Raw genomic sequence first — 23,190 nt, 5'->3', positions numbered from 1 at the left:
AGAGCTGCGTTCCAAAAGTATGCAAAAACATCTCATATACAAACATTTGCGCAATGTCGGAGCGAAAATTGAAACTGATTGAAGGAAAATAGAAAATTTTAATGAACGTAGCAAAAAATCAATTATTTCTAACCATGATTACTTAATTAATTCAAATTCGCAATGTAAGTGCCCGTCTAAGCCCTAAGCCCTAAGAACGAGGGCAATGGGAGTCGCAAGAATATGCTCTTCAAATCCGTTTGGGCGTGGTCAATTCTTGCGGCTCGCGACTTTGCGACTCGCATTTTGTATACCCCCGCAACTTGGCTTAATTCGAATGTGTTTAGGAAACAAACATGGAGGTGCATGGAGATTGGACCGATTGGAGGTTAGGTTATAGAATCAAATGTAATCAAATTTAACCGCTTCTCTCCTCTGGTGTTTGTGCGAACAAAATGTAGGGTATTAAAAACTATTCTTTTTTATTTTGTGCGTGAAATTAAGATGTGAGATTAAGATCCTGTAACATGAGGCATTTTTACGAGAAAGGAATAATGTTTTTATCCGTTTTCATTCACAGGATTCCATCTAAATCTAAGAGAAGCGAATCTAGACGTTCATCGGTAAGTTTACACAATTACATGATTTTATAGCTTCTAGCTCATTTTTCAGATCGGAAAGCTACCTATTTCAATAATATTAATGTATCTTTCGCGATGATAAAATTCATGATTTTTTCTTTATGTCGATTCTTAAGATTCTTAAGCCACGTAAACCACGGCAACCGTTGCGAAATGTAAATTTTGATTCTTCGTCCAATGAGGACAGTCCAGCTGCATCAAAAGCTAAGAGACGTGTTAGTTTTGCGGAGAAAAAACACGTCAAGTAAGTACATACCTAGTCTTGTAATATTTAGCTACGACTATCTCTCTCTCTCTCTCTCTCTCTCTTCTTGCTCTAATACTTAATTCTCCGCAGAGAGTTTTGTCATTCTACCGAACAAGGAACTGTATGGGATAATACGTATGAAGAGCATGATTTTAGTTTAAAAGGATCTGTTGTAGTTGATCGAAATGATCGAGCGGACGTGAAAGATAACGTATCGTTATGTGCTTCTAATAACGACCGTATACATATTCGTTCTGAAAATGATTCGTGTTCGAATAACACCTATCTGGTAAATGATCAATTTGCACGAGAATCTGTCGCGACAACTAACGAAGAAGATGATACGAGCTGTGAGTTAGATTTCGCTAATCCAGTCAAATCCACAGAATTATCTAATATATCTCAACTTGGAAATGTCGCGTTGGCAAATAAGTCTTGTGTATTTAAAGATCGAGCTGTATCGAGCGGTATTGTTGCGTATAGCGACACGGATGAAGAATCGCCTGATAAAGAATCTCAAGCTCGGCGAACTGTAATGACGACGAATTCTCAAACATCTAAAAATGTAAAATCAAGCAGTATTACTATATATAGAGATGAAGAAGACTATGCGGATAATGATGCCAATAAATGTTATTCCAAATCGTGTTCTAACAACGTTAACTCTGAATTAGACGAGGCACGTGTCCAGGATTTGTCTATGGAGTTAACTGCACCGATACCTGCATTTTTATCATCGTCATACGCAGAAGGACAAAAGAAACAAAAGCGTAGTAATATAAATAATTTAGATACAAATTATACTACTACGTGCAATAATGTGTCAATGGAAATTACCGAAGCTATACCGATATCTGCAAAGTCTATTGCTTCTGATTTAGGACATACCGAACAAGCTCCGACAATGTTGCAAAATTGTGAAAATACTACGTGGGATGCTGTCAACGCTCGCAACGCAACGGCTACGAACTGTGCCAATGATTCAATGGTATTAACGTCCGTAATACAGCAATTTACAGATGCTACAGGCATTGGCATATGTCTCACAAGTGATACAGCTTTCGATACTTTTATGGGACGTAGCGGTGCGCCATTTGAAATGTATGAAAAAAATGTCTGTGAGGAAAATATGATTGAAAGAAAGGATCAAACTGATAAAACTGAGATTTTTAATGATGTATTAATGGACGTGACGAAGCCAGTAAGTACCATCTTGTTTTCAAGTGTTTGTAACGAGGACAATTCTAGAATGGACGAACCAATATCCAGAGATGATAGAACCGTGTTCTTCCGTAATGTATCCATGGAAATGACCGAGACGGTATCGACGAGAAACAAACGAGAACGCGCTAATACGAACACTGGTAAATCATTATCCGAAGAGACGGCACATGGCGGAGAGGATGCAAATACGTCGATCTGCTTTAACGAAGGAACTAAAATATTGTGCAAGTCTATGGAGCTTACCGAAGCTGTTCCAGCTCCTTTGCATTGTGAAAGAACGTTTCGTGCTACGCGCGTTGCGCGATCTTTATATAAAAATACATGTGAAGAGTATAAGAATGATGCATCAATGGAATTAACGAACGCGGTAAATATGTTACCTTTAAACATTGGCAAAGAGAATTTAAAAATTGACGAATCAAGACCGAAGGATGATAAAACTGTGCTCTTCAATAATGTATCCATGGAAATGACCGCAGCAGTGTCATCGAGAAACCAAAACGAGCGTACCCAGCCAATCATTTGTAAATCGATATCCAAAGAGAATAATGGAGAAAAAGATAGGAACGCGTCAACCTGCTTTGACGAAGGAACCAGATTGTTGTGTAAATCTATGGAATTCACCGAAGTTGTCCCGATTTCTTTGCACGATGAGAGAACATTTAATGCTACCCGCGCTACGCGATCTACATTTTCCCAAACATTACCAAAAACGACTTCGTTGCCTGCTGAAAATTCTGCGGGAGTAGCATTCCAAATTGACACGGCTGCAAATAAAACGATTCAAGATATATCAATAGAATTTACTGCTGCAGTGCCTTCAACGTTACAACTTAGGCAAGACGTGAAAGTAAATCGAACGGAAAATTTGATTATTTCTAAAAATGATAAATTCCAACATCTAATGGCAAATAATAATCGAACAAAATCTAACAAAGGCGCGACAAAAGAAAATTTTATAATTTCAAGGGAAATTGTAGAAGCAGAGAATATTAGGCCCAATGAATTATCTGACGATGTCGTTATTCAGTCTCCACCGGTTAATTTAGATCGCTCTTCAAATGCGAACTTTGAAAATGCCAGCGGGAAAAAAAGAATGTCTGACGCAAGTGAAAGATCGTATCGAAAAAGAGTTCGCAGTTCTTTTATGGAAGTTCAATCTTCTCGGGAGAATGATATACATTCGCTTTCGAGTGCCAACCCTAACTATGTAAATGATGTCGAACGTAATGAGTGTTTTGTAAAGGATATAGCGGATCACACGCAGGTATCTGACTCAAATTTCGGGGATAGTCTAAACAAGATTAACGAACATAGTTTTTTAAAGAAAAATTTGTCGAACAACAGTCTCACAGAGCTACAATCGATTACACCGCCATCCACGCTCTATTTGGACAACGAGGACAACGAAAATTCTTCCAAATTACACGAAATTCAGCGCGAACTTCATTCGTCGATCATCGCTGATATACCAGTCAATAATATTTCTGACCGATTAATAATAAGTGATGTAACAGAATCCAAGTGTCTAAAAGAGAAGCTAATAAATATTGAAAATAATCAATCGGAAGATTGCCACAGAAGCACTGCGGTAGATAAAAATGAAGACAAGCAGACAACTACGTGCCAAACGATGACAAAGACACGTATTAATGACAATCAACCTAATAAATCAACGTATTATACGACAAAGACGATTAACGAAGAAAGCACCGTGTCGATGAATTCTAAGAATGGAAAGGCTCTAACGGTAAAAGATATTAACCATTGTAGAGAACGTGAAGTAACAGATGAAGATCAAGTAGATGAAAGAGGAGATCATGCCCAAAGGAGAATAAACAAAGAGGCAAAGCTGCAGACGAATATTAAAATGAGAGAACAATATTCGGATGATAAAAGGCAGGAGAAGTGCAGCAGTGATCATCTTGAAGGCACAGGAGCATTACGTGGGGATTCTGAAGAAGGCAGAAAAAATTTAAATGATGAAGTGAAACAACAATGTATGGAACAAAAAAACGACGGTGCAACTAAAAAGCTCGTAACGGCGCGATATAATACGATTGAGGATGTTGAAAATGGATCTTTGACCGAACAAAATCCGTTTTTAACACTATCGCAAAAATTAGAAACGCATGCCGTAAGGTACATATATATTTTTATTATATCTTCTACTATCGAAAAAGATTAAAGGGACCTAATGTTATTTCGTTATAGGGAAGATTGCATTTGGAATGTATATTATAAGAATCTCGATAGGAAAACGATCGTTTTTGGTTTCATGTCAAATTCATTATTGATAGCAGCGACATTCTTGTCATATGATTTTAATCACTCCGAAGAAAATTTAATTAAAGAAATCAAGATTATTTCTCGCGTTTCAGGTAATTATACAAATATTAATTAAAAGATAAAAAATTAAAATAATTTTAATCTTATGTCTTTTTGTGACAGATGACTCAGGAATATTAATAAGGATAGTTCACAAATTAATTCTAGAGAAAATAAACGCGGAAATACTTACAAAATTGTATAAAACTCATCAGGACATTCTTCCGATGTTAAATTTCATTTCACAAGATGTGAAATTAGCGATGGATTTCATGTTCGATTTGAGGCGTTTGGATGACCTGAACTTAATGGAGATTACTTATGACGAGTAATAATTTAACAAATTTACATCAAATCGTGTCATATTACGTTACACTATACACGACATGATTATTTAAAATGTTATAATCGACGTACATATATGTACATCGACTTGACGAACGTGTAACGCGTTGTTTATTCTAGAATTTCGTTCGTCTCTCGAAGCAAACGGATGGACATTATATTGAGAGTTACGATCAAAGTTAAACAGTTTGATAAACTCACTTCGAATGATATCAGTCTTCATTGTCTACTGGGTAGAATAAAGTAAGTTCACAAAGAGATAGCTTGAATATAATGATTTAAAAATTCGATAAAATTGTTGTTTTTTTTTTTTTTACAGAGAAACAGACATTAAAAATTTAATTAAAAATGTAAAAAGAGACCATAAGTTCCTACGGAGGTACATGAACGATGTCAAGGATTATATTGATATAATGGAAGAGACTCAAATAATCTAATGACCGAGAATGAAAAGTCTTCTGATTGAGCTTTTGATGAAGATATCGTTGTTTCCTTGCAATATTCAAGTTCAAGTTGGAACTAAAATAAATTTTTTAATGATCAATATTGTAAATAATCGTGCAATCATTCATATTCGATGCCATAATAACGCTTTTCTTATTTTTATATTACTATGTAAGTCGTATAACAAAAATACAGCACGCAAAATTGTTTAATACACGATGCATAAAAATACAATATAAATAGAATGTATAATAATCGTATAAAAATGTTTTATATATATAACTAGTATGATTTTTCTTCTACTTTTTTGTGAACCACCTAAGAACGTAATCATGGTAATATTATGGTTTCTCATACTTTTGTTTACAACGTCCTTAATTAAATTTTTTTGTCAAAAACTAATGAGGCGTAATGCACCCTCGACATACTTTTCGTATTACACTATAACGTAACTGTATTGTGAGCAGACGTAAAATTGCGAAGCAGAGAGGTCAATCAACTCTATACTTCCAATACAGCCGGTTCAGAGAATACAGCTTTTTGTGCAAGCACACAATCCTTGGACAGTATATCGTGTGCGAACGATCGTCTTTCACGGAATCTTATGACTTGACGTGGCGATCTTGAAAAACACTCGCCATTCACAACCAAGCATTAGTAATGAACTTTGATCGTTCTGGGATCGAATAATCTGAAGCTGCAAAACAATTTCATTATAGTTGATATTTTTATTTAACTCCAACTTTTCGTATTGATTAATATTCTCTAAAATTTACTGCATTCATATTTTTATTATTTTTCCAAGTCAAATAAATCTTGTTTTTCGTGTGAGAGTACAATATTAAAAAATATCTTACTCTAAGCAATATACTAATTTAATAATGATAGTATAGAATGTGCTTTGACTTTTGGATATTATTACGTTCTTAAAATATCTAAGATTAAATAACAGATTCATTAATTCGACTTGATGACGACAAATATAAATCATCGTCCTGACACTTCGACCATGGATTTTGGTATATATATATCTTCAAAGTTACATCAATTTTAGAAGGACCTAAACCTATGATCGAGATGTCTTGGCGATTAATCTAACCAAAACCAAATAGTCGAATTGTCAAGACGATGATTTATATTCGTCGCCAGTTGAGTCAACTTAATGAATCTGTAGTTGTGTTCATCTTAGTTGTTCATCACTGGCACTAGCAGTATACTATCTATCTTTGTTATCCAAGATGAACGTCCTTATATACCAGCACCGTTTTCTTTCCTGATTTGCATACAATAAACCTTAAAATTCAGATTATCAATCGTGCCATTACTTTTATTTTTTCGTTACGATATAAGGAACTTTTGCCATTTTCGTTAGAAAGTCAAACAAGACAATTCTAATTGTAAAATTACAAAAATTAATTTCGTGTTTATTAAAGTATCACGATTTTGTGCGATATCGAATTTTCATGCTGATTTTTAGACAATGTTCAATTTCTGGCGTGTTATAAACATCTCGAGCTTGTTAAAGAAGTTGGACTTTCTTTCACTGCGACTATGCCAGTCTCTTGCTACAGCGTGGGCGTAGAGGCCCGGTTTTACGTGATTTCGTAATGACGATGGCAAACAGATTTCCAGTATCAAAAGGCATTTCGTGAGGATCCTGAAGACCTTCGGGGCCCCCTACCATTCTACCTACTCTCTCTTTCTTCCTCTTTCTCGTCCGCTTCTGCTTGATCTTCTTTCAGATTCTTATGCATACGAAAACAGCACATGCGAGGATCATTTGGTACTACTTTTCATACTTTTCGCGGATACATTAATAATAATTAAATATGGAAAGACGTGTCATTTCATGTAAGTGGAAAACACAAGCATTTTTATTTTACAAAAAATATTTTCTTATTAGCCGAATTGAAAAGTTAAGAACCTTTTAATTATCTTCTCTGATTAATCAAGTTTGTTGACGTTTTTAAAATATTTGTCAGAGTTTTTGATATGCCAAAATTCCAGATTTTCAAAATGTGTTAGAAAAAACGTGGCTGTTTGGCATTTTAAGGGTTTCTCTTTTTCCAGTGGTTCATACGACGACGACGACATCATCGTTTTCATTCTCGTTGTTGTTCTCATTGTCGCTGTTGTCAATCGTGACGATACCTGCTCCAGCTCCGGTGGAGAGCCGGTACGGAGAGCGCGACTATGGCAAGTGGGCGTAAGGGCCGGGAGAGAGAACGTCGTCCCGTGTTCCATACATGGCTATGCTATGTGGAAACCAAGAGACACGGAGAGGCGGACGGACCGACATGGACCGGGAGAGTCCCCACCGTGTGGACGGTGGAGGCGACGTTTTCTCGTCTCTCGAAGTGGTTGCCGAGCATGCTCTTGACGCACATTGCCTCGCAGCACGCATGTCGTACAATCATTCGTACGATCATCCTAGTATTATTGTTCGAGCATTCGTGTCACCGCACGCTTCCTTCGAAGATGCGATGCCCGTCGATCCACGTGATTCGATGAGAGTTCACGTCCGATGACGTACGTGTGAATATATGTGACAGTGTATATCCTGGTGAACGGATTTCAACGATCATCATTGGATGTTGAGATCGCCACGTTGTGCTATTAGCGGAGATTCTTAGCGGAAAGAACGACGCGACACGTATGCGACAATATCTCGAGGGATAAAGTATTGAAGAGTAATCAGGGTCGAACTTTTAACCATCGCAATCGGCAATATCATCGAACGTGACAGCAGGACATAAGAACGATCTCGCACAATTTTGAAGAACAGGATATGATACCAGGAAACGTCCGAATTCTCGAGGATTGATTCTTCATTGATATAGTAGAGAGATTGCACGATGCACTCGCAAACACTTGACCGGCGTGGGTGCTACTGGGTTCCTCCTTCGCTTTGAGACCGAGCGGTCAGGTGTGGGAGGGTGCAAGGATTGGCAACACGCTCGAGACTGGCACATTATACATTAGAGGTACGTATTTTCTCTTCACAGCGTTCTCCAATCGTAATGTAGTCATTCATGAATATCTGTCTTTCCTACACAAGAATATTTAAATTAACATTTAAATAAAATATTGCCATTTTTTCTGTAACAGATCCTCTCATAAAATAGATATACGTTTTACACTTATGGGCTACATTGTGATGAAACACAAATAATATTTATAATATGAATATATTTTTATATTGAGCGAAACTTTTACGATACGTACACTTATATCCGACGAACAAACTCGTCATCTTTTCGCGTTCGTCGCAAGCATCCTTCTTACAAAACTTTGGTTTTTCTTCTGGCAAATAGAGTGAGTTTTTCAAATTTATCGAGACTCTCCACCATCTCCGTCGTAGGATATTGATACGTTAATATCTCATTCATAATTTCTCGCGGACTTAACGGATTGAATTTAAGAGTAATTCTTCGACGCAACGATAACACCTTCTCTACGGCTTGCCGGATAAAATTCAAAGGAATCCCGACAGACATCTTGGCCAAACAGGAGACATCGATATCGCGATCGACGCCGTGATATTTCATTAGTAGATTCTTATAGTACATATAAAGTGTGTTGTAATCGGTGGTAGGCACCCTTATAAATTTATCATGGAACTTAATGAAAGCGGCTGTCGCCTTCTGAGGTTCTTCGGACAGCGAAAGAAATAGTATCTGTTGGATAAATTCGTCATATTAATAATAATTAGCGTAATGAAAATCAGATCAGATTTCATTTATGAGCTCGATATTCTCTCAGTACTAGATATTCTAATAAACCTAGTAATTTATGTTTTAATTCTTATACAAATTTAAATTAAAGTTGTAATAAAACGATAAATGTATTAATTTTTCAAGTAAATATTGATCTGCTCAATCTCTACAGTATTGCGCCAGTAAGTAACAGTATCTGTTCGGAATCTTCAACACTCTAAATCCTACGTTAACTTGCCGCTACCTACGTCCTCATACGGCGGCCATATATACAGGTAGGAGGTGTTTCATTGATGAGCAACCTCGAGCGATCGAGATGAGAGATCTGAACGACGCAAGAGAAAGAGAAAGAGAAAGAGAGAGTCTCGTGTATGTGACTCGTCGAGGTGGCACACACACACACACACACACACACACAGCTATTCATTCATATTAAAGAAAGAACTCAAACGGGAATAACAAGAATTTTACTAAGTGGGCGTTGCTCGATTGCGTATGCTTTGATACAGTCCTCCAATTTAGGAGTGTTACTCCGGAGTTCTCACGATATATATTTCTAATAGCTAAGGATCTTTTTATACGTATTATAGTACGAAGTGTTGAGAATGATATAGATAGAACAATCGCAATATTAATAAAAAATAAATCATATGAGAGAAAAAGAACAATTAAGAGAGTAAAAAAAGGATTGTTTTCCAATCTCCCTCCTCCCCCCCTCTCTCTCTCTCTCTCTCTGTCTCTCTCTCTTTCTTTACAGCTTTACCTGGTCTCCCGACTTAATGTCTTTCATTAGTTTAACAAAATAGTTCGCGAATCGCTTGTGTTGAAGGTACTTTTCCTCTGGTGGAACTTTTTTCAACCAAGGTTTCTCGCCAGCATCGAGAAATATTATAGAAGGCGCGTAAACGCGGGCCACTTTAGAGATTATGTCGATGAGCCTCTGTTGCTTTTCCTTGCCCATATATTTATCAGTCAAGACAGGTGCTGATACATCGAAAAGTAATGCGCCAATCTTCGAAAGAAATAAATCAAGAATACATTCTATTTTAATTTATGATATTATTATCATAAATTATTACAAAGAATTAAAAAAAAAAATTTATATCTCGTAGTAACATATTTTCAATATCTTTAACATAATAGGTACATAGGAAGATATACACGATAGAAAGAGAGAGAGAGAGAGAGAGAGAGAGAGAGGGAGGGAGGGGGAGAAGTCACCTCTGAGCAAATGACATTGGCAAGCGAAGTCTTTCCAGCTTCCGGTAATCCATAGATACACACAGAACGCACGAGCGGTGCAACTTGATGTGTTCCTTTGGAAATTAAAGGCAATATGCAATACTCCAAGACGAGCTGCTTTACCTCTCCGAGCCGATGCTTGAAATCCCGGAACTCGCGACGTGCCTCATAATTTTGATAGGAGAGATCGCCAAACCAATCATGTAAGAAAATAACTGGGTAGTTTCTAATGATTTTAGCTCGTAGAAGCTCGCTGAAGAGATCCTCGACGGCCACATCCTCCAAAATGTCCTTCTTCCTCTTTCTTCCGGTTTTGTCAATATCTGTCATAACACGTAATCAAAATTTCGAATTTTTATTTAAACATATTAGATACGGAGTGTAAAATTCTTAATTAAACAAGTTCTTATCGATCACTTTTGTCCATTGTTGGAATCGTGAATTTTTCTTTATCATGTGCGTGATCCTTCAGTAATGCTTTGTTTAGTAATTCTAGCTCGGCCCTCATCAATTCGTCTACTATCTCCCTCATTTCGAGCTGCAACTCATAACAGAGTTTCTCGGTGATCAAATCCAGATATTCTCGCTCCGAAGGTTTTTCACTGCGAAAACTCCAGTTTCGAATGAAATCGACGTTTGCTTCTTCCAAGCAGGAGAGAGCATCTGTTTGCGGCATTTTCCAACCAGGAACTTCGCTCTTGATAGGTTCAGCTTTGGGAATCGGTGCCATTTTCTCACCTCTTCTGCCCTTTGCCTTGGCTTGTTTCTCTTTTTCTAATTTTTCCATTAGATATTCTTGCGGCGTCGAGGTCTGCCCGGTCACGATCAGCACGCTGCCACCAAAATCCGCCGCCGGAAACACATCGTAATGTCCTAACGCGTTGTACCAAACGACGAACCACTCATGAATCTCATCAGTGATGTCCTCCATTAATCCGGGGCCTCTGACTTTCAGGAGCTTTTGAAAATTAGTTGCTTTTTAAATCTTACTCCAATTATTTCTTTTTTATTTGTGTGTGTGTGTGTGTGTGTGTGGGTTTTTTTTTTTTTTTTAATCTTTTTCTTCTATTCTCGTCTTTTTTTTCATGATAATGCAATAAATCAGAAATTCTGTTTGGAAAATTTACCCTTGTACGTTCATCGCTGATCGCCTTCTTCGTGTGTGCGTCGAACACGGGCATCAAAGCACGTCGCCGTTGAAAGTTATCATCATCCTTCGTCATTGTTTTGCGGCATTGCCAGCTTGGTATCGTCATACCCAAAGCTTCCTTGAGACGCGCGATTCGTTTTCTCATAGCTTTTTGAGAGGCATAACGTCGCCACGCGCGTTGTATCGTCACCGCTGACTTGATGTATCTGATGCGATTGATTTTTCTCGGTATTATCTCTCCGAGTCTCACTTTTCTATTGTAATCGTATATACGTTTCACTACGAAATTAGCATCAATAATTAATAGGCAATCGTCAAAAAGTTAATAGATATCTGAATAACTTTTTTTTTTTTTTAATACGAGAATGCCACTTCAGATATTTTATTATAATGAAACTATATATATTTTTTTGCGAATACCATCTGCACCGAAGCAGCGTCCCTTTCTGGCTCTCTCATGACTCTGTATCAATAATATCGCGCTACGTATAATTCTTTCAGCAGCAAGCTTCGCTTCTCGGGCAGCTTTTTCCTCGGGCGATTCGCGGATTAACTCTACCTTCGAGGGTTGCACGATGCGCATTCTTCTTCGAGCGGCGCGCGTCTTCAATGTCTGATCTTCCATCTCGGACATACTCTCAATATGTATCTGTGAAAGGCTGCGTTCTCTCGTCTGTGGTACTAGACGATGAAATTTAAAAAATTGATTTAAAAATTTTTCAATTAAATTTATATAGATTATATAAAAAAATTCAATTAATTCAATTAATACACTAATAGATTTCTTTCAACATCACAAAATTTTGTTACCGATAAGAAATGATAAACTAGCTACGAACCTTTGTGAGCACTCTCTATCAACTCTTGAATAAACTTTCTGCGTTCCTCTACACGTTCTCGGCCAGACACCGATGCAAACAGCTCGATGTCGTCCGGCGTGAATTTCATTTGATTCAAAATATCGTCAGGCCATCTGTGCAGATAGTATTTCTTTATAACGTGATGCTACGTGAATGAGCAACGAAAAACGTACTGATAATCCGTATAATCGAGCTTCACAATTTCCTTTTTATAATCTAGCATTCGCCCGATGGCACAATCTAACATCTTCTTAATTAACTCCCGTTTCTGTGTCTGGACCATTTGATCGTAACACACGATGAGTCTTCTTACAATATTGCGATATCTATAATACGTTAATTCAAATGATCAATCAATTATTTCAATGAAAAAGATTAATAGCGTTGTATTATTAATTCATATTATGATATTTACAATTTTGTATTATATAATATATACACACACGTGCAAGATGGTTTCACAACACATACCTCAGATATATAAATAACGCCGAATTTAAAGCAGCTCCTTTTTTTAACGGTGTGCTTTCTCGCAGTCTTCGTTCGAGTTCTAACAGCTTTTCCAAGTCACTTCTCGTGATAAGCCATACGTCGTTGTAATAAACGCGAGACATTAAATTTAAATATGCTTTTCACGGATATATACTGTAGAATTTTGTAATTTACACTCGCAATTTGGCAACTTGACATGTCTACGTGTGATTCGCGGTGAGCGGTGTGAATGACGTTGCGTGCGTCAACTAAAAACAAAATCGAAATTTTATTTTGCAGTCGTACTTGTCAGATCGTATGATGAAAAAATATTTTCTGTATGACAGATGATGATAAATGTAATATGCTCAAATATCTCTTTCCAGAATGCCGAAATTATTTCGGGACCTACTCGTCTTAACATTGATAATGACAGCGTCATGTCTCGACGCGACAGAGGACAATGTCACAACAACGACAATGGAAATCTCTACATTGATAGCAGCATCGACGTACATTGATAGTACATCCATGAAAACGATGATCCCCAAGGAAAACGCCGTGTCGCCGTTGGCGACTATGGCAACACAAGACGATGGCATCTCGAAAAATCTGTCCCACGCATTACCGTCGTCATCGCCGTCGCCGTCGCTGTCGCCGTCTTCCTCCAACACTGTGTGGGAATGTCCGAATATCACAAAAGCGGGCGTGGAGTGTTCTTGCGATTTTCCACATACGCTCAGATGTACCGGCGATAGAACAGCACTGGAGGTAACTGAAACAACGGCAAAGGCGATTGCCATTATTATATGTCAATACACATGTGGCAAATACTATTTATCATATAATAGGCGTGGCAAAATTATTTTTATTTCATAAAGTTTTAAGTTTTTTAAAAAATTTAAAAAATATAGCAAGATGAGCTGCGCAAGTTCAATCTTTATGATATGTTACGCTTCGCAGCACAATCGAGGTCGTTACTTTTTAAGCAACGGTCAAGAAGAGCGTGGGTGGTATAGACTGCCAATGAAATACACAAGTCGTATACATATATTATTCAAGAGTCCATTGTGCCCGCTTCTCTTTTCATCCCTTCTCTCTTCTCGGTTGCTTGATCTCTTATTTCATATATGTTGCTCGATAGCATCTGTTGTTTTATATCGAGTATCCTGTTATCACGTGGGTTTGTTAATATTACACTCATAAAATGATCTTTTTTTTTATAAATCTATTGAAAGAATATAAAATCAAAAGACGTGGATGTACGTTATAAATTAGAGATAAACGCGGACACAACAGAAAGAATGAAGAAATTATTTTTATCGTCTCCGTTATTCCTCTTAGATCATCAGTGACCATTTGAAACATAGTCAGCCGGATACAATATCATTGCTGGATGTGACCGTGACGGGAATCTCTGTATTGCCGGCACATTTCCTCGAGGATGTCTCACTTCACGGATTAGTCGTCTCCACTGGCGAGCTGAGGCACGTTCATGAGAATGCGTTTACCGCGCTGGCGCGACCGTTACAAGCGCTAGGACTGCCCAGCAATCTCCTAGATTCGGTTCCCACGATCGCACTGTCATACCTGGTCGGTCTAGACCGATTGGACCTGTCTCACAACAAATTAAAGACATTAGAAGCGGACTCGTTTAAGGTACGCGTAACCGCGAGAAATTTGCGAAATAAAGTATTTTATAAAGTTTCGATAAGATTGATCAAAGAGACGAACAAAAACATTCTGTTTCAGGGACTATCAAATCTGACTTATCTAGACTTGTGTGACAATCTGCTATCACAATTGTCGCCGCAGGTTTTCCTGACATTACCGGCATTGCGCTCGCTAAGAATGCGTGGAAATCGTCTGAGCGTTTCCGCCTTGTCTGCATTGAGAGGTTTGAAGCGCTTGGAAGAGCTAGATCTGTCAAACAATCTACTGCTGGGTCCAATGGGCCCCACGTTATTGCCACAAATGCCCAAACTACATTTCCTCACAGTCTCAGAAAACGGTCTCGTCAACGTTCAGCAGGGAGCTCTCATGGGTCTCGGAAATCTCACTTATCTGAGTTTGAGTCACAATCAAGTGAGTGTTCGTTTAAAAGTTACAGTTAAGTCGAAGAGAAGATTCATATTTCACGTAATATGAAAAGAATTATGAAAATTTTAAAATGATTTCATCCAAGTGTTATTAAATATTGATTCGCAGATCGACGTGTTAGAGGATCATTCGTTTAAGTACCTGTCGACTTTGACGCGACTGGATCTGGCGAACAACCGCATCGTCGCCGTGTCCGGTGCTTCCTTAGCTCATTTAGAGAACGTGATTACTTTAGATCTAACGCACAACTTTCTGCGAGCGTTGACGGCCGATCTGGTGGTGCCATTGAAGAATTTACAGGACCTACGGTTGGACGACAACGACATCACAATCGTAGCAAACGATGTGCCAACGTCAAAGCTGCACCTCAAGAGACTCTCCCTCGCTGACAATCCGTTAAATTGCGATTGCACCTTGCTGGAGTTTGCCACGTGGCTGGCAAACTCCAGCCTGACAGAGGAGGACAAGTCATCGGCAGTGTGCGCGACACCGCCTGTTCTGGAGAACGGCATTCTAACGCAAGTACCGCCAGGCAGTCTGCTTTGCGGCGAGCCCACCCCGCCCATGATGACCCGGGTTGACGCAAGTGCGCCTGTAGCAGGTGCACAGCTAAGTCTCAAAGAGTTTCGCTACGACGAGTCGACCGGTGTCACGTTGTCGTGGCACGTGGAACAGTGCGCCGAACGTTACACTTGCGACTCGCTCATCGTCTATGAAACACGCGACGACAGCGAGATTCTAACGGAATCTAGCCCGCTGCACTGTGACTCTCGAACGATGCGAGATCCCTGCATCCTGCCAGTCACCATACCAGCTTCCCTGCATCTACAATTGAGTCACAAATACCGTTATTGCGTAGTTTTATTGGTATCTACTGTCTACGACGATGTGTCCCTTGGTCTCGGTTGTAGCGACGTCATCGTTTTAGAGAAGACCCAGCAGCGAGCAGGAACGGAAGATCCCTCGCGGTACGCGAGAGAAGGGAATCCTCGTTCTCCGACGTCCACGCAGATATCTCTTGACTCATATTCGCGGGTCGCCGGTGTTCACGTAAACGTATCTGACAAGAGCTACTTGCACATCGGTGTAGTTCTCTCCGGAACGAAAAAAGACACGACTTTGTCGTCGACCTGCCAACTGTCCGTCATCGTATTTGACGAGGTTTCCACGGTGCGTCAACAGAGGCTCAATTGTAGCGCCACCGCCGTCGTCGACGTGCAAGTATCGTTGCCAGGTTACTACAGGGTGTGCGCCAGTCTGGATGACCTCACCAACGTTATCGTTATGTCCAGCAACTTGGTGGACGACGACGAGAGGTTCCGTTGCGTTGACGTAGTCGAGCAGAGTTACGGCAGGCGGAACGTCGAGGTATTCATCATTATGGCCGTGATCGCTGCAACCGGTGTTCTCCTCGTTATCCTCGCTGTACTCGGGAGAAATCTCGCAAGGCGTCTGCGACACCCGAGGATACAGGCGCAATGTTTCCTGCCGGCTCAGGAGTTTGAAATTACCCATAAAGCTCATTACATCAAACTCCTGGCAACGACAAAAGTTTAATAAGAGAAGATATCGATGACGGTATTGAATATAATATTGTTTTCAGAATTGAAAAATGGAGATATATATATAGAAGCAAAACTCGCAATTTTTTCTCCTTCTCCAACGAAATATTCCGAGTTAAGATACGCGTATCATTAATTTATTCTTTATGTTTTACACCCTGTGTGTGTGCGTTGTTTTCAGACAAAAAGTATGTAGCAAAAACTAACTTTATAGTTATACATGTTTAGTTATTTAAATGTTTATTTTACATTTTTAATTATATGTATATATATATACACATATATATATATAGAGTTACTTATGAATTCTAATTCTCTAAAATGAGGAAAGATGCGCTCTTCCACGTCATTCTAAAATCCGTACATATAATCTGTTGAGATGTTCTTTTCTTTAACCTGGCAATAATCTTGAAAAATGGAAAAGGATGTAAGTTTTGCTTTTATACGCCTCGAATGTATTTAATTTTAAAATTAAAATTAAAGATTGATCCAGATAAAATATGTATAATATGCACGTGTGAGCCAATATAAGCAACTTTATCTACTTTAGCAACTTTATGAGCCTTTATCTGCGAGAATAATGCAAAAAGTAACGCCGCACACGTGAAGATTTTCTCGACATTTAATGTTTTTATATATTTAATAATTTAGTATAATATATATATAGATTCGACACATGCGCACACATAGCAAATGTTTAACTTAGAGGGAAGGTATCTTCTCATTTTGTAACATATACGCATTGATACGTGTTACTGTAAATATGTTATTTTTTATCGTTTTTAATACCTACGCAAACACGTTGCGTGTACTATTGTATATGTACAGTAATAAATATATATATATAATTACTATTATATCTAGCAGTGTTATTTCGTTTTGATGTTTACTAAATATCGAGAGGTGCACAAGTATGTGCTTCTCGTAGACAAATGAGAGTATGAATAAACATTTGTTTAATATATATACATATATATATATATCTTTGTGCCGTCCTTTTTTCTTTTTTTCCTTTCGATATAAATGTAGGATAAAATATATCATCTGAAATATTACCTCAAGTTGAAGCGAACATTACAATCGCCATTATTATTATGATCAATTATGATTATGAAATCGTTATCGTTCGCGTTACACATCTTTGCACGAAAATTTTTAAAATAAACACAATACGTAGCGTCATCTTCCAGAGAATCGATCAAATGTCTAAAAAGTATAAATCATTTTTGGTAGTTTGCTTTATCGACAATCGATTCGAATGTCTGCTATCTGCTAGTCTGATAGACGTGATAAAAGATAAGTGAATAAGCAATGAAGATGAAGGGGCCAGGGGATTGAGATCTGTTTTCTATCGCTGTATGTACATATGCGTATACATACTCTCTGTACTTAAAGTGAGATAGGTGAGATATGTTTGGCAATTTGGCAAAAGCGAGAAGCGAGGAGAAGCGAGAAGGGAAGTTGTAGGTGTAGTGGTTGCGGTGCAGTTCAGTGCGCACTGCGCAGCGATAAAAAACAGACCCAAGATCGAGATAAGATGACGCGCTGTGCTGACGACGGCAATCCGTATCCCTTGCCCTGCCCCTGGAATCTGGATTATCTGGAATGCCTGGATGCCACACGCCACAGTCCACAGTCGCCACATACCACTGGATGCGGGCGATCTAGTCATACGCAGGTTACTCGAAATTCGAAATTGAAACATTCCAAATAATCTGTTTTTTTTTTTCATCCGTCAGTATCACAATTTTTATTCGCCATCGTTAAAAGTTCCTTATTAAAATAATTCAATGATCTAAGAAATAAGGTCGAAATATCATATATGATAGACCTTTATTAACGAACTCTAAATTCAATAGAAAATTAATACCACATTATCAATTTTAATTGTATCTCGCGACACGTTCCATTTTATTACCATTACTTCAAGTTATCACGGATACAATTATTACAATGGATAAGAATGATAAATTGGAAATACTGAAAAATGCTATAAAGAGTTATCCCGATTTTCCTGAACCTGGGATTATTTTCCGGTAAGTGAATAACAAAGCGAATGAGAGACGAGCTCAAAAACGACGGAAGATGACAACGTATTCTGATTTTATATACCAACCACTTACTTTATATTTATCTTGTTACGTAAATAATTCATTTTCAGAGATATATTTGGTGTGTTTCACGATATTGTTGCATTACGAGCGATGAAAGATTTAATTGTGGAGCATATTTTAGTTCTCGAAGTCGATTTAATTGTAGGATTGGATTCGCGTGGCTTCCTCTTTGGTCCTATGATTTGTATGGAATTGAGCAAGCCTTTCTTGCCTATTAGAAAAAAGGGTAAACTTCCGGGCAAGGTCACCCAGCAGAAGTATGCGTTAGAATATGGAGAGGTACGTCCGGAATATGTATGATATATATATAATGTATTTAGAAATTTTTTACAACGTACTTTCCATATATAAATAGACTTTTCTTCATCTTTACAGGCTACATTTGAATTGCAAACAGAGTTCGTTAACGAAGGGACCAGAGTGCTAGTTGTTGACGATTTACTGGCAACTGGAGGTAAAATAAAATTACATTACAATAAATATATTGTTTAGAATATACATATAAATAAGGATATCGAGTAAAAAAATTTATTATTCAAAGGTTCCATGGCTGCAGCGGTGCAATTACTAAAATCGGTGGGCGCTGATGTACGCGAATGCTTGGTAATAATGGAGTTGACTCTGTTGAAAGGTCGGGATAAGCTTGGCGCACCTGTCCACTCCTTCGTACAATATGATCATTAGCGGATAATTTTTAATATTTGCAAGTACAAATATTCGGTTTATAGATAACCAAATGTAAAATCTTACGCTTTTAACAACGCGCGAAGATGCCGTGTATCGTACCTTCTTGCCACGTTGAAATAAAATGGATATTTTTCTATATGTATACATACACACGTATATAACATACAATATATATGCATATATCCGTACGATGTGAAATTATATACAAAAATTTTTTATATTTTCTACATTACAATGTGAAAAGATGTGAAGATAGTGATTTATAAAAATATACAAATAATTTTCGAGGGAAAAAAATATATGCAACAAATTAAAATATATTTCTATCGTGCGACACGTGCATAAAAATATTATTTTATTTTGCCTAAACTTTCGGACTGCAAAAAAGTGTACGTTTCAACTAATCTCCATCTCTGATTTATGAAATTTTAGTGAATTCAAAAAACTTTGTACTTCATACTCGAGCATCGTTACATCTCGCTGCAACTTTTTATAATTTTTTGAATCAACATCTTCCACAATCTTGTATCGGTTACATTCCTGTTTTCTTTCGGATAGCGAATCGAGATCTTTATACGAGTGACGACAAAATTTTTCCTTTCCTGCATTTGGTAACACGTTCCACTTTAAATTACTAATGTGTTCTCGAAAGCATTTTTGTGCCTCTGAAACGAAAGCAATCGATCAATTATTTCTTTGTAATATTTATAATTTGACTAAATTATAATCTAAATTGAAAATACACTGAGATTGGACTGAGAAAATATAAGGAGAATCGAAAGGAAAAAAATTATAGGAATTTAATATATTTTACCACTTAGTCTCGTTTCATGAATTTGTCTCGCAAAAGCCTCGGTCTCCGTATGTAATTTTCTTTTTTCAAAATCTGCACGCCTACGATTATACTCTTGCAAACTTTGTTCCTGCATTTTTAATTTTTCCAAATCTGCAACGCTAAGGTTTTCGGTAAGAAATTTTGGATATTCTTGCGACATAAACGAAGGATAAGGTCCGCTGTGATTTACGTGCAACAGTTTATCCCTGAAATAATAATTTTAACGACTAATATTCCAACGCGTCATTAACTTTTACGATATCACGCGCGATGCGTCTTCCACGTTACCTAAGATAACGCGTAGGGTGCACTCGTTTCGATATCTTCCGGTCTATTTGTCTCGCAATCTTTAACAAATCTTTGGCTCTAACATGACTTTGAGTGCTGTAAAATGCTTCGACATCTCCAGATGACTTTATCAAAGAACGTACATTGTCTCTCAAACAGATATTATACGCAACGACACACGTCACGAGCAGGGAAGGTTTTTGATAAGATATTAGATGATCCCACAAAAACAACCACTCGTCTCCCGACAATACCTCGCTCATCGCAGTTTGAAGCAATGGCCACGCATATTCCCTACTCGTGATTCCATGTTCGCAAAAGATATTCAACAGTACAGGGTCAGTTTCTAGGAGAATATTCTCACAAATCCCCAAAATATTCAACGGTGGCAAAGGATGGTATTCGAACCACTTTTGGCAATAGTTTAGTAGTATACTTAAAATCAACTCAAAGGCAAGCAAGGGATCTTTCTGAAACGAACAAACATATTTCAGCGTGCTTTTTAAATTAAACAAAATATATATCTGGTTTGAAACGAAATAAGGAGGTACCTGAAATACCATAAGAAATGGAAAAATTAATTTGGGAAGAAACAGACTCCGTCGTAGCAGAGGACACCATTGCGACAAGCACGCTAGCGTCACGGCCAACACGGACGCTTTGCTTTTATCCGCCAAGGGAAGACTTTTCAAAGTATTCGATGCAACGCTCCCTCGCGTCACCTTACTTGCCAAGGCAACATATGCGTTTTTATTAGCTGGCAATTTTAAAATAGTGGACCAAATTATTGTACGATACTTTGCCGGATATTCTCCAAATTCTTTCAAAATAGGCATTAATCGTTTCATATTTAATTCTCGCTTCACGCTTCGTCTAACGCCGTCCAAATGATGACTCAATTTGTGCGCGCGCGCTCTATACGGCTTCGATAACCCGTTGTCAGGTCGAGGACATTTTTTCGAAATTATTTTATCCGTGTACGTTATATTTAAACATCCTTCCTGATCTATATACGCTATGTATCTACCGGTAGATGAAATTACAAATTTTTTAATCCTACCAATAAAGCGAGGTGTCTCGAGAAAAGTTAACGCATTTATATCGCAAAGTTGAAGAGTACTCGAGGATAAAAATGCAAGGATTTTATTTGCTCCACCCTCCAACGGGCCTGGAACGACCGATAATTGTTTCGCTTCGACAAAATTATCAGGCAAACGTAGTTTCTTCAATAAACTCCAATCGTACGTATTAAGAACGCCTATGTTTCTCGTACCACCCATTATCATAGCTCTTCCATCTTTCGCGAAGATAAAATCTTTGACATAATTTATTCCAAATATCTTTGTATCAATTTTGGTATCCTTATGCAACCGTCTTAATGTCCAGACCTGCATGGCGCCGTTGCGATAGAGCACGACGATATGACCCACGTTTGAGAAGGCAGCTTTCTCGACAGCGTTCCGTACCCCAACTTTCAATCGACGAGCTTCGATATAAGATTTCAGATCCCATATTATTACTTCGTTTCGAGAGCTCGTTAGACAGTGATGCTTGTAAAAGGAAACGTGCGTCGGTGGTAGTTTGTGGCCGGGCAACGAAAAAAACTCATTCGTGTCCGTATGAAGCTTCCAAACCTTTATGTCACCGGTATCGAATCCCATCAGTATTTCCTCCGTGCGCATAGGATTAAATGTCAGGAAGGTAGGTCGCCCGATTTTACCCAGTATTTTGCAACGCGGACCGTCTCCAGGCACGTCGATGTAATACAAGTATCCTTTGGTGTCGACTACAATCAGGCATTCTTCGTCACGATCGAAAGACATTTGTACAAAACTGAGCCTAGCTGTGCAACGTTCCTTTTCGACATTGGCTCTAGGCTGACATTTGTAACTGTCCTTACTTTTAATTAACTTATTCCAGCCACTATTGTACATAATAGACATAATAGACGCGTGTAATAACTGTAATATAATGTTACACACAAACGTGAGCAAAAGTTAAATATAATTATTGTGTGATAATTTCATTAAACGCGTGTTTGCATTTGTTTTTCTTCCGTGTCTTACACGTGACGTGACACACAACTCATTTTCTATGCGATACTCGACACGTAATGTTACATCCGGTTGATCCAGTTGTGTCAATACCACTGTCAACTGTCAATAGTGTCAAATAATAATTTCCACACAGCGAATGATGCGGTAGCCGGTAACCGACAGGCATTCCGTGTCTGTGTGTAGGAGTGTAGGAGCCATGTTACAATGTGCGTTCCGAAACTCGTCGAAAAATATGGAGGATTCACACCGCGTCCGATGTTCGACGTACGACGATCCGACGTCCAATAGGAAATTACGTATGTACAATGTACATACATCCATGATGTAAAAAGAAAGGTGTTTCATTGCGCATAATGGCGGCCAAATACGGAGCAGCCAATCAAATTCACTCCCCAAATGTAGCGCGAAATTCTAATGCAGTATTGGTAAAAATGTAAAGAAAAGTTGTAAATGTAAAAAAAATACAAACAAAATTAAAAATTTTTAAAGTAATAAAAGACTACATAAAAATAAAAATACGTAATATAATTTGAAATGATAAAATTATTAACCTAGATTGATTAGGCCGGTTCTACAATCAGTTGTATGGATGCCGAAACGCAGCCGACGAAATAAGAATTTCTTTTTCGAAAACAAATTTTCTTCATTGAACCATTAGTTACGTTATAAAATGCTGTCATTGATACAATGGCCGTTGCAATGCTTTATTAATATATATATATATATATATATATAAACCTATGATAATATTAAATATAATAAGATTGGACTATGTAGACCGCTTTAAGTTTTAGAAGCCGTGCTATTCATAAAAAATAAGTGTATAAAAAAGTTAGTATAATTTATATATATAAAACAAAGTCGGGTTAGTTACACCATTTATAACTCAAGAACGGCTGG

At 37.9% G+C, this 23,190-nt stretch overlaps 5 protein-coding genes across 10 annotated transcripts; 3 read left to right on the top strand and 2 right to left on the bottom strand.

Annotated features, from left to right (window-relative positions):
* The first annotated feature begins 297 nt into the window (after positions 1–297).
* LOC143896209 (uncharacterized) lies at positions 298–5,490 on the top strand. Of its 3 annotated transcripts, XM_077403868.1 has the most exons (9): positions 298–436; positions 560–602; positions 737–864; positions 958–1,217; positions 1,317–4,233; positions 4,306–4,472; positions 4,543–4,747; positions 4,885–5,007; positions 5,084–5,490. In XM_077403868.1, coding segments are annotated over exons 1-9 (3,963 nt in total). In that variant the 5' UTR covers positions 298–434; the 3' UTR covers positions 5,202–5,490. The 3 variants fall into 3 exon arrangements, with proteins under 3 accessions (XP_077259994.1, XP_077259993.1, XP_077259995.1); XM_077403867.1 differs by having other exon boundaries at positions 958–4,233; XM_077403869.1 differs by lacking the exons at positions 298–436; positions 560–602; positions 737–864 and having other exon boundaries at positions 1,028–1,217; positions 1,301–4,233.
* Positions 5,491–7,278: 1,788 nt separating this feature from the next.
* Positions 7,279–13,305, bottom strand: LOC143896216 (dynein regulatory complex protein 11). 2 transcript variants are annotated; one of them, XR_013256585.1, is made up of 8 exons: positions 13,164–13,305; positions 12,648–12,916; positions 12,350–12,502; positions 12,156–12,289; positions 11,737–11,997; positions 11,294–11,595; positions 8,434–8,885; positions 7,279–8,257 (listed from the first exon to the last, which is right to left on the bottom strand). XR_013256585.1 is itself a non-coding variant. In XM_077403885.1 (7 exons), the coding sequence occupies exons 2-7, from the start codon at positions 12,788–12,790 to the stop codon at positions 10,573–10,575; spliced, it is 1,545 nt and encodes a 514-aa protein (XP_077260011.1). In that variant the 5' UTR covers positions 12,791–12,916; positions 13,164–13,305; the 3' UTR covers positions 10,441–10,572. The 2 variants fall into 2 exon arrangements, 1 of the variants encoding a protein (XP_077260011.1); XM_077403885.1 differs by lacking the exons at positions 7,279–8,257; positions 8,434–8,885 and adding an exon at positions 10,441–11,124.
* On the top strand, positions 8,051–17,273 carry Lrt (Leucine-rich tendon-specific protein). 2 transcript variants are annotated; one of them, XM_077403871.1, is made up of 5 exons: positions 8,051–8,192; positions 13,034–13,418; positions 13,992–14,306; positions 14,400–14,732; positions 14,856–17,273. In XM_077403871.1, exons 2-5 carry the CDS (start codon positions 13,035–13,037, stop codon positions 16,302–16,304), a joined length of 2,481 nt encoding a protein of 826 aa, XP_077259997.1. In that variant the 5' UTR covers positions 8,051–8,192; position 13,034; the 3' UTR covers positions 16,305–17,273. The 2 variants fall into 2 exon arrangements, with proteins under 2 accessions (XP_077259997.1, XP_077259996.1); XM_077403870.1 differs by lacking the exon at positions 8,051–8,192 and adding an exon at positions 10,228–10,369.
* Positions 17,274–17,640: 367 nt separating this feature from the next.
* Positions 17,641–19,258, top strand: Aprt (adenine phosphoribosyltransferase). The gene is made up of 5 exons (XM_077403896.1): positions 17,641–17,987; positions 18,169–18,345; positions 18,471–18,702; positions 18,799–18,877; positions 18,965–19,258. The coding sequence occupies exons 2-5, from the start codon at positions 18,263–18,265 to the stop codon at positions 19,105–19,107; spliced, it is 537 nt and encodes a 178-aa protein (XP_077260022.1). The 5' UTR covers positions 17,641–17,987; positions 18,169–18,262; the 3' UTR covers positions 19,108–19,258.
* On the bottom strand, positions 18,732–22,497 carry LOC143896211 (TBC1 domain family member 31). Of its 2 annotated transcripts, XM_077403874.1 has the most exons (4): positions 20,785–22,497; positions 20,234–20,703; positions 19,925–20,151; positions 18,732–19,775 (listed from the first exon to the last, which is right to left on the bottom strand). In XM_077403874.1, exons 1-4 carry the CDS (start codon positions 22,174–22,176, stop codon positions 19,507–19,509), a joined length of 2,358 nt encoding a protein of 785 aa, XP_077260000.1. In that variant the 5' UTR covers positions 22,177–22,497; the 3' UTR covers positions 18,732–19,506. The 2 variants fall into 2 exon arrangements, with proteins under 2 accessions (XP_077260000.1, XP_077259999.1); XM_077403873.1 differs by having other exon boundaries at positions 20,234–22,497.
* Between the last annotated feature and the right edge of the window lie 693 nt (positions 22,498–23,190).

Source organism: Temnothorax americanus, unplaced genomic scaffold, assembly GCF_048541705.1.
Source record: "Temnothorax americanus isolate GAGA-0224 unplaced genomic scaffold, ASM4854170v1 Scaffold18, whole genome shotgun sequence".
NCBI lineage: Eukaryota > Metazoa > Arthropoda > Insecta > Hymenoptera > Formicidae > Temnothorax > Temnothorax americanus.
Note: the sequence above shows the minus strand (reverse complement) of the source record. Positions and strands in the feature narration are given on the sequence as shown.